Consider the following 10,220-nt stretch of genomic DNA (forward strand, 5'->3'; position numbering starts at 1 on the left):
AATCCGTAAAAATTATAAGTCATATAAATAATTCCTTATAAACGACCATCTTCTTTATTTACTAATTGTAAAGATCTATTTCAAGTAAAGCAACTAAACAACTTCATATATAGTTATATAAGCTATACATTATTTCTGTACATTCAGAAACAAATTCAATGCAATATTTAAGAGAAATTTACTTGCTGAAATGCAATACAAAATACAAATATGCTTGTAGAAAAAATTTGATTTTAAATGAATCCATTAAAATTACTCTGCTTAATAATAGTTAACGACAAAATAATAATTATTTTGAGCCTTTATATTTTATAAATTATGTTGTATGATTTAGATAAAATCAATGCTTATAAATCTTCGGAAGCTCGAAATGTTTGCAACTTCAGTTTGTTTCAGAGTAATACAGAAAGATTTCGGTGCTTAACTTGCTATAAAAAATTAGATTCTCGATTTATTTTTCTTTTTTTAAGATGTCTTTTGTGAAGTGCTGTAGAGCTCTTTTTTTAAAATTCACTGAGACAGATGTTACTTCATCTCTGGTTTTCTACAAGTTCCACGACCCTGAAACATGAAAAAATAGTACTATTTAGAAACAAATATAATACCAGCATTCATTTAGTTCTTCAAAAAGAAATTATTTTAATACTGACTTTGTAACTTTTGCATCTCAAAAAGTAATGGGATTTTCAAGTGAAATCAAAACATTTTTTTTATTAGTCAGCAAAAAGTTCTTCAAGCAGAAATGTTAAGACTTTTTTTGTATTTTGCTTCATTCAATTAATATAAATAACATGTTTTATAAGATCCTTAAATCCTAGACATTATTTAAAATGTATTATGCGAAGTTTTTCTGAAAAAGATTCTAATTATGCATGAACTAACATAATAATATAAATTAAAACAGCAGATTGGTTATTTCATATTTTTTTTATTTTATAACCGCCGTTGAACAGTGAACCCAATTTAGGGTTTACGACTGCTAATGTTCAATCCGTAGCCTTTAATTTTGAACTTAATCCAGAAGACAAAGGAACTCCTGGATCAGGTATTGAGAGAAATTGGCCATCTTGGAGGAACTAACCCACATTTGTGTTACATCTAGAGGAAAACTGGTATCCTATGCTATTTAATGCAATTCATTTTGGTTTGCTACATTTTCAACTAAATCCTGCTATATTTCCGACAAACTTGCTAAACATTTTAAATAACCTGGTATGGAAAATCTGTTTAATTAATGACAACCTCAATTGGAATCTGATTAAGCTATCAAAGACGAAGAATTAAGATTTGATAAGTAAAGTTTATTTTCCTTAGTGTTTGTTACATAATTCATTGCACCTACAACTACAGTCCAATGTTGGTAATTAGAGCATATCGAGAATTGAGACATAATAAGCAATTATCTAAAACAGTAAAATTCCTTACCAGTGAAAATACATCAGAAAACTCTATACCATTTTGTTGCTTAAAACCTTGTGCTACTTATCTAGCTTTGTATTCTTAACCCTTATTTTGTTCAACTCTTTTTACTGGGTAAATTTACTGGTTTTCTGCTGCTTTAGCATTTTTTGGTTTATCTACTATTTCCCCTACCTTTCTTTCTTTTGTAATATTTTACTTTCGGTAGTGTTTGTGCATAGAAAATGTTACTCTGTACTTCTATATTACATACTTCACCTTCAAATATAACACTTAGCTGATTATTTACAACATAATTAGATGGCAAATCCTCAATTTCACTATCAGTGTCACTAGGGGAATCAGGAGTTAAATTCTGGATTTTATTGCTAGATTTCCAACAAACCTGCTGAGCATTTTAAGTTACCTGAAGTATAAAATCTGTTTAAAAAAAGATAACCCCAATTAGTGCTTAAATAAAATATCAAAGAAGAATTAGTAATAAAGTTTATGTCCTTATTTATAACATGCTAAAAATATAATATAGTATTATAACATACTATAGTATTTATAATATACTAAATATATAGTATTTATAATATACTAAATAGATAGTATTTATAACATACTAAAACTCATTACTACTGATAAGATATATGCAGCTCTCCCAACTGAACTTACAGGACTTTAACCTAAGACATACATGTGTACAGTTTTAGTCATTATGCCATAATTTATTTTAAAACTACCTCCAGTAGATTTTGTTCTTTTACCAAGCATTACATAAATCAAATTAATTATACAAATCATCTAAACAATTTAAAACATTGTTTATGTCTCTTATGAGTAAACATTGCAGTATTTAAGTGACAAAATTTTCTATGAACTAATGAACCAAATTTAACTTCTGTCTGCAAGTAACGTAATGTGAGTATCTCGATATTGATTGGTTGCTTACGTTAGCAACTATTATTTCCATTCTATTTCGAGTAAGCCAAGCCCGTCAAGTAGCATTTCTCCTAAGTGACACATTCTATATTCTTACACGAAGATTCTTATATAAAGATTCTTTCACAAAGATTCGTTCATAAGGATTGCTATTCTTTCACTATACACAAAGACAGGCATTCTTACTTAACACAAAGAAAGACATGAAGTCATATAGAACATACGAGAATTAATTATGCATCGAAGTTTCCAGGTACACAAAACAATAATGTATCATGGTTACAATAAAATATATAAACAAAAAATATATAAATAAAAAAATTATTGAAAAATGCATCTTTACTTCCATTGATCTATATATTGAAAAATATAATAGCACTTACGTCATCATTAGGATCGCAAACCAAACCTTCGACGCAACCACAATATTTGTTGCAAGTATTACCTTAAAAGAATAAATAAAATGCATAAAACTAATAATTGGAGTTATTATGCTGCTTAAATTCGAACAGCTATACATGTTTTCATAGTTCAAGGAAAATCACACACCCACACATCACTAGGGTCATTTTTAAATTTTATTGCTAAATATTTATTTCTATCACTGTATGAATTAAATTCACACTGTTTTGAACAATAAGAATTTCTTTCGATATTAAAAACTCATAGGTACAGGAGTATTTTTCAAAATTCCTATATCTCAATCTTATATATTCAATTTCAGGCTCTTTTTTTTACGATTTTTTCTCACTGAATTTCTTTAAAAACTTTAAGTCTTAAGTTTAAAACTATGGCCAATTGTAGAGAAATATACTGGAAGTGCGACGGAGTAAAACAATTACCATTCCATGCTTAGTTCAAAAAATTTTTTAACAGTCTAACTTAGTAAAAAAGAACATAAAAGTCAGTCTACTACCCGGCTAAAATACAACTACGGTGTCAAAATTTAACATGCTTCATTTTATAACTTGGAGCAAGCTTCTTTTCTTTAACGTTTTTTTTTTTTTTTTTTTTTTTTTTTTTTTTTTTTTTTTTTTTTTTTTTTTTTTTTTTTTTNTTCATTTTTTTTTTTTTTTTTTTTTTAAAAAAATTCATAACCGGACGTATAAAACCCTTCTATAGAAATTATCATCAAATAAGGAAAAAAAATTAGTTACACGAATATATATAAAATATAAAATTTTTATTTTATAAATTATAACACTTACCTGCTTTATAAATCCGGAGAATTCCAAAATGATATGTTCTTCATTTGAAAACTTTATTCTCAAATATTAAATACACAGATTATTCCTTCTTTACTTTAAGATGACATACCACACAGTAAAATTTTATAATTGCAAGATCTCGATATGAATTTCAATATGTAACTTAAAAACAGAATAGCTGAATTCGTGGTATTTACGTACCACGAATTCAGCTATTCTGTATTCGTGGTACCACCGCAGCAGAAGTTGCTCTAATGAGGCCAATAAAGAGCAATCCTGCTGTTCGCACACAGTTATCTTTTGGATTCCTTGTTGCCTTGTTGTTTGCTGATTTTTGACGCCACTTTTTAGTGCTTCCTAAATGCGTCTTTGAGATTTTCCCAAAACAGACATATTGCTAAACGTACGTTTTGGAAATGTTGTTTCATTTGGAATCTTATTTACTAGAGTTCATATGTCGATAGCATCATGTGAAAGAAAAAACAGATTGTTTTGAATATATGTTAAACTCTATATTGGCCCATTTTCCACAGAAATCCGATTGACTACTTTGATTTTAAATAAAGTGTTTTATTTTATGATTGGCGGCACTTAAAAACCGCCAAATCTATAACTGCTGGGGTGATAACATTTATGCACCGAATTTTTATTCCATACTTTTCTGAATCATAATATTATTTCAAACATTAGGATATGCAAGAAGTACACATAAATACATAATGCTATACCAGTTAATTTGACGACAATTTTTATCAAAAAATTATAAATTTAAAAACTCAAAATAAAGAATTCTTAGGATAAAAAAACGATTTTAAAAATTCCTCATATTGAAATAAAAAACTTTCATATTGTCTCTTTTTTCTATTCTTATAGTTCTTAATCAGACGCAAAAAACCATTCTGTAGAGAACTATCATCAAAAAAGAAAAAAAAAATTTACAAGCAATTTTTTTATTACAAAAATCATAACACTCACCTGCTTCATAAATCCGGAGAATTCCAAATGAAATGTTCTTCGTTTGAAAATTTTATTTTCAAGTAATACATATATGCATAGATTATACCTTCATTACTTTTAGATAGCAAATTACACAGCAAAATTTTATAATTGTAAGATCTCGATATGAAGTTTAATATGTAGCTTAAAAACAGAATAGCTGAATTCTAGTTGAAATTATTCTTCCAAAACTAAAAAACACTTACCAAGAAAACGATAAAAATTTATTAATAATCAGCACAAATGATACTGTTTCAAGTAATTCAGATAATTCCTTATTGTTGTTTTCCGAATTATATAGATACATAAATATATACTATTCTATAAAGAAGAAGAATATTCTGTAACTTTTACAGTTCTGTACGTTCTAAATTCACATTTATTCATTGGAATGAAGAAAGCAATGTTGACTTCTCTTTAATTTGTAATGAATTCAAGACAGAAAAAAAAATTACCGTAATACACACATTTGTAACGGTATGCGATCCCGAAATAGGAAGTTATCAGTTACAAGTTTGTTGATAATAGAAGTTAAAAATTATTGAGGAATTTTTCTTCAGATGTTTGGCGTGTTATGTTTCTGAAAGAATTACCAATGTTCTGGAGAGTTATTTCAAGTTCTTCAGCCTTTTCCTTAGGGAAATTTTGCTTCTTATTTACTCTGCTTTGAAAATGGGGTCTGACTCTGCCAGTGATTCTGATGGAAGTAAATTAAACTTAATAAATAAATGCTTGATACTTTCAGGCTCCCGCTAGAGGGCGTACTCAAGCGTAGCGATCGCGAATTCACTTTTATATTTTCGTATTGAGTTACGAAATCTAAATTCCTTTGATAGTGTCTTTTTTTTCAAGAACAAATGAATATTTTTTAAATCCGCGTAATCGTTCATTTCGTTAGGATTAACAAATTGACGAAATTTTCATACATAAAACTTCAGTATTTGAATATGTTATTAATAAAGTGTTCTTTGCTTATGCTGTGGAAATAACTAGCTTTCAGAAAGAAAGAAAAAAATGATGAATGACAAATATTCATGGAGGTTTGTGGGTGAAACGAGTAGGGGGAGGAGCCTCCTGGTCCATTTATAAATTTAGATATTTTCCACGTATTTGAACGCTGCAGAAATTCTGCGCATCCTTTATTATTGGTTTTATCTGACTGAGAAATTTGATTCATCTTAAATTCAGAGCGTAGCTGGGAATCAAAACAGCTTATTGAACTTCAGAAATAACGCTTTGCAGAGTAGGGCCAAGTGAAACATGTCCGGTGCCGCTTAGTTTCTTATTTTTTAACAAACCATTAAAATCCAAATATAAAGAGGATGATTTTGCTATCATTGTTATTTGTTTAAGTGTTTCGTCTTACAAATTTTCCTCAGAAGCGTTTATATGCACCTATCAAAAACAAAGCTAAGAAAGTTATAGAGAAATACTAAAATTTTACTCCTACAGCAAAACACCCTAAACTTTTTGTTAACATTTTCTGTAAATTTTTTCAGATATTGCTTTATAAATATGTATTTGCTGCCCATAAGTCATACAAAGTTCAGCTGAAATAGATATACACCGAAGAACCATTAAATTATGACCACCCTCCATCTATAACAATAGGCTCGCCCAGGTTTTCATGGTTTCTCGCCCAGGAACAATGTTTTCATGGGGCACATTAGGACCCCTAATCCTCATAGAACAATCCCTGACGTCTGTAAGCTACTTGAACATAGTTGCAGACCAGGTTCACCCATTCATGGCAGCAGTTTTTCCTGTGGTGGATGGTGTTTACCAACAGGATAATGCACCATGTCATAAGGGTCAAATTGTCATGGATTAGTTCGAGGAACATTCCAGTGACTTTCAAGCCACGTCTTGGCTCTTCATGACTTGGTAATAGCTCTTCGGTTAATATGTTACAGTATATTTACCTCAAGATAGATAATGTCTCATGCGAGTCTTTCTATATTAAATCATAAGCCTAAAATAGATTTCCCCTAATAATTTTAAGAAGTAGAAATCGCTCCTTCACAAAGAGCCATAAAAGTTCAAGATTCCAATTAAAAGATCATTTTCTGAAGTTAATAGGTAATAATTCTTAGAAAAATACTCATTATAAAAATCCCAAAAATTCCATATAGTTTGAATGGCATCTTATTTTGGAACATGTCAAAATCTCTAAATTTTCCCATTTGAATGACGTTTGATTAAGTAAAGGATATTCTTGAAACCTTTCAGATTCTCTTGTGAAACAGCAAAGAGCCATCGAAAATGCGTGGCTTTCCTTCATATTTTCATGCCAAATCCCTACATTCCAGCTATGGGAAACAATCATTTTCATCCATGGAAAAATCCAATGTAAGATGTTAAATAAGCTTAATATAAATTAATAAGAAGCCTATTTAGTTGAATTAACCAAAGCCTCAATGGTTATCCAGGTTTTAAAGACATTTTGTTATAAGCCGGTTGTAGAAAGTAAATTTGTTTGAGAATTTTTGACCACACAAAAAGACACTTTTACAAAAGAAAAAACTTTATTGTAATGACTCTAAAATCAGTTTAGAGATGAAAAAAAGTAAAACGTACTTATATGTTCACTGCAGCGAAAAAAGGTCTGGAGAAAAATAATTAAATCATCCTTCAAAGAGAAACCAGAGAAAGGAGACAACAACCAGAGAAAGGAATAAGTTTTACATCCAGAAAAAAATTAATTGCATCTTTTCTCTTTTGAAATTACGCTTCCTTCCTCGTCTAAGTACTGATAGATCAACGAACACTTTTGACAAATTTATGTGATGCAGCAGAAAAATGAATGATGCATCGCAGGAAAGTGAATGATTTGTTCCTGGAAGCGCTTTACGCCTCTTTCTAATTGAATTGACTGTTGACGAAATTTAGAGTTCTTCGCTCCTTGAAAAAGAAACATCTAAGATTTTTTGAAGCAGTGGGAAAGGAAAAAGTGAATAAAAATGAGAAGAAATGAACTCAAAAAACTTTGCTATAGTAATAATGATTAGATGTTTGCGATTCTTTTTTAATTTATTTATTTTTTATTTCATTTTTTTTACTTTTGGATTATTCAACAAAAACATGCAGAGTGGTAAGTCCATTACAGTATATTATTCTTGGAGATAAAGCTCCTAACAGGTTTATTAATCAAAAAATGTTTAAATGTAAATAATTCTTCCCTTTCTTTTTTTTTCTTTATATAACAGTGCTTGATTCTGTTTTACTATAAAAAATCACAATGTCATTAAGAACATTGGAGCCGTGACCAAAATTATTTTAAAAAATTTATTCAGGAATATAATTTAACTCCCCACTCGTTACGAAATTTCCATCGTGATATTTATTAAATGACATAGTTCCATTTGAAATTCCTTTAATAGAAAGTATTTATCCTCGAATCGAAGAAGCTGGGAAAATAGCTAGAAAATACGATTAAAGATTAGTAGATATAAATTTTTCACCAGTTGAAACAGTCATATATGAAGAGTTTAAATATCCTAACACTAGAAAACTTTCCCGAACTTTTAGTGGTCCTTATAGCATCCTTCAAAAGATGTGAATTATTAAATAGATAAAAAGAATAGTTATACTAAAGAAAAAACATAAATTGTACATGTTTTCAAACTCAGAAAAGATTAGGAAGCAGAAAAATTAAAGTTTAATCATCAATAAAATTTATTAATTTTTATTAAAAAAAATATTAAAGAGATAAGCAAATACGGGATTTGCTTTGTACTGTATAAATTTAATTACATGAAAATGTCATATGCATGGTTCTTTCGAACATGCTGCACCTTTTCAACCGAAGATCCGACCCCTCAAAATTTTTACATCGGTTTTGTTTACCCGTATTCATAACAGATATGAGGTGAAGTTTCTCTTATGGTCTAACCATAAACAATTCATATTTTTCTTTGCCATATACTTTGAGATAGGACCTTCCGAACCAATATTGCTGAGATACAAGACTGTTTTCCTCCTTTTGGGTACCACAGCGTTTTATTCAGTAACAAGCCCTTTACTATACTACAATTCTAAATTCTAGATTAATGACACACTTGTGTCCTTTTTATTCATTTTGAAAAGATATGTGGATAATGAATTTCTAGATATGTGCTTTCAACTTTATTATTTTTATTGTATTTTCTTTATTAACTTTAAAAAAGTCTTCACTTACAGCAGTTTGTGGTGTTACTACACAGAACTTCTCAGAAAAATACTGAATAATTATCGAGACTCTAATTCTTTTTGTATATTGTATTCATAAACTTTGATAAATTACTAATAGAAGATATATTGAAGTAAACATTACTTACTGTTACAGGTAATATGTATACATGTTTTTGTGTACACATCTTTTTCCTTGCATTTGTTACTTCTGTTTTGCTTAAAAGTTATCTATTTGATAATTTGATGTGTGTTTTGTTTTAATTTTTATAAAAAATTCTGGTGGAAAGGGTTCTAAGTAATTAACCACAATTTTCTTTCTAAGTTTAATAAAAAAAAAATTTTCTGGGAGGGGAGATGTAATCTAGAGTGCCTAATATGAATCTTTCTGTATTAAATCATAAGCATAAAATAGATTTCTCTTATTAATTTTAAGGCGTAGAAATAACCCATTCACATAGAGTCATAAAAAGCCAAGATGCCAATTAAAAGATTACTTTCTGAAGTTAATGGGAAGTAATTCTAAGAGAAATACACATTAAGAAAACCCCATAAATTCCCGATTGTCAGAATGGCGCCATGTTTTGGTACATATCAAAATCTTTAAATTCTCCTATTTGAATTACGTTTGATTAAGTTAAGGATATTCTTGCAACCGATTCTCTTTCTGAATCTGTGGTTAAATAGCAGGAGTCATCGAAATGCGAGGATTGTTTTATATTTTCATGACTAGACTCCCAGCATTCTCGCTATGGGAAAATATCATTATCATCCATGAAAAAAATCCAATGCAATCTGTTAAATAAACTTATTATAATTTAATAAGATGCCTATTTATTTGTTGAATTAGCCAAAACCTCTTGGATTATCTGGCCATTGAAAGCATTTTATTATTTTTACCACGTTTATATAAACTTGCCTTCGTGTATGTCTGTCCGGGTGGAATTTTGTAATCGATTTTAAGGTCATATCACACTTAAGGAAATTCGTCCAACTCAACCTTCAACTCAACCTCAACTTCAACTCCGAAGACAACTCCGTCCGAAAACATAGGTGTGCTATACTTATCCGAGTTGGATAAACTGTTGAATCAACTCTTTCACATCTCCTCGAAAAAGTTGATTCAACTTCACAATTCAACCAATCAGGTGGCAGCAACCGCATGGGATTATGGGATAGCACAAGTCAAAACAATATGGCGGCAAAGTTTATGTGAAAAAGCAGCGAATCTAATTTGTTATATATTAATTCAGGTGAGTTTTTAATTGAGTATTGATTTTAAAGTTATTTTATAAGAAGTATAAATCTGTTTCTATCCATTAAAGAAGTTTATGTTATAAATGTGTTATGTTTTTAACCGTGAATTAAAAGTATGATTTTTTACGCCAAATTCGCCAATCTGAAGTAAATTTTGCAAGTACATAAAAGTAGTTTTGTTTTATATTTTGACATTACTTTAAATGATAAACAAATTTTATGAATTGCATTTAATCTTTTTCGTAC

General features: G+C 29.2%; 1 protein-coding gene and 1 long non-coding RNA gene across 2 annotated transcripts in view; one reads left to right on the forward strand and one right to left on the reverse strand.

Annotated features, from left to right (window-relative positions):
- Positions 1–31: 31 nt before the first annotated feature.
- Positions 32–10,220, reverse strand: part of LOC107447644 (peptide 1-like) — a 20,085-nt gene continuing 9,896 nt past the window's right edge. Inside the window, exons 4-5 of the mRNA XM_016062607.3 lie at positions 2,730–2,791; positions 32–561 (exon numbers count right to left, since the gene is read on the reverse strand). Of these exons, the coding sequence (XP_015918093.1) occupies positions 526–561; positions 2,730–2,791 (98 nt within the window). The 3' untranslated portion in view covers positions 32–525. The remainder of the gene's footprint in view (positions 562–2,729; positions 2,792–10,220) is intronic.
- LOC139426012 (uncharacterized) overlaps positions 6,519–10,220 on the forward strand; it is a 17,007-nt gene continuing 13,305 nt past the window's right edge. The window contains exon 1 of the long non-coding RNA XR_011637259.1: positions 6,519–6,899. This is a non-coding gene — a long non-coding RNA (uncharacterized lncRNA). The remainder of the gene's footprint in view (positions 6,900–10,220) is intronic.

The sequence above is a fragment of the Parasteatoda tepidariorum genome, chromosome 7, assembly GCF_043381705.1.
Source record: "Parasteatoda tepidariorum isolate YZ-2023 chromosome 7, CAS_Ptep_4.0, whole genome shotgun sequence".
Taxonomy (NCBI): Eukaryota; Metazoa; Arthropoda; class Arachnida; order Araneae; family Theridiidae; genus Parasteatoda; species Parasteatoda tepidariorum.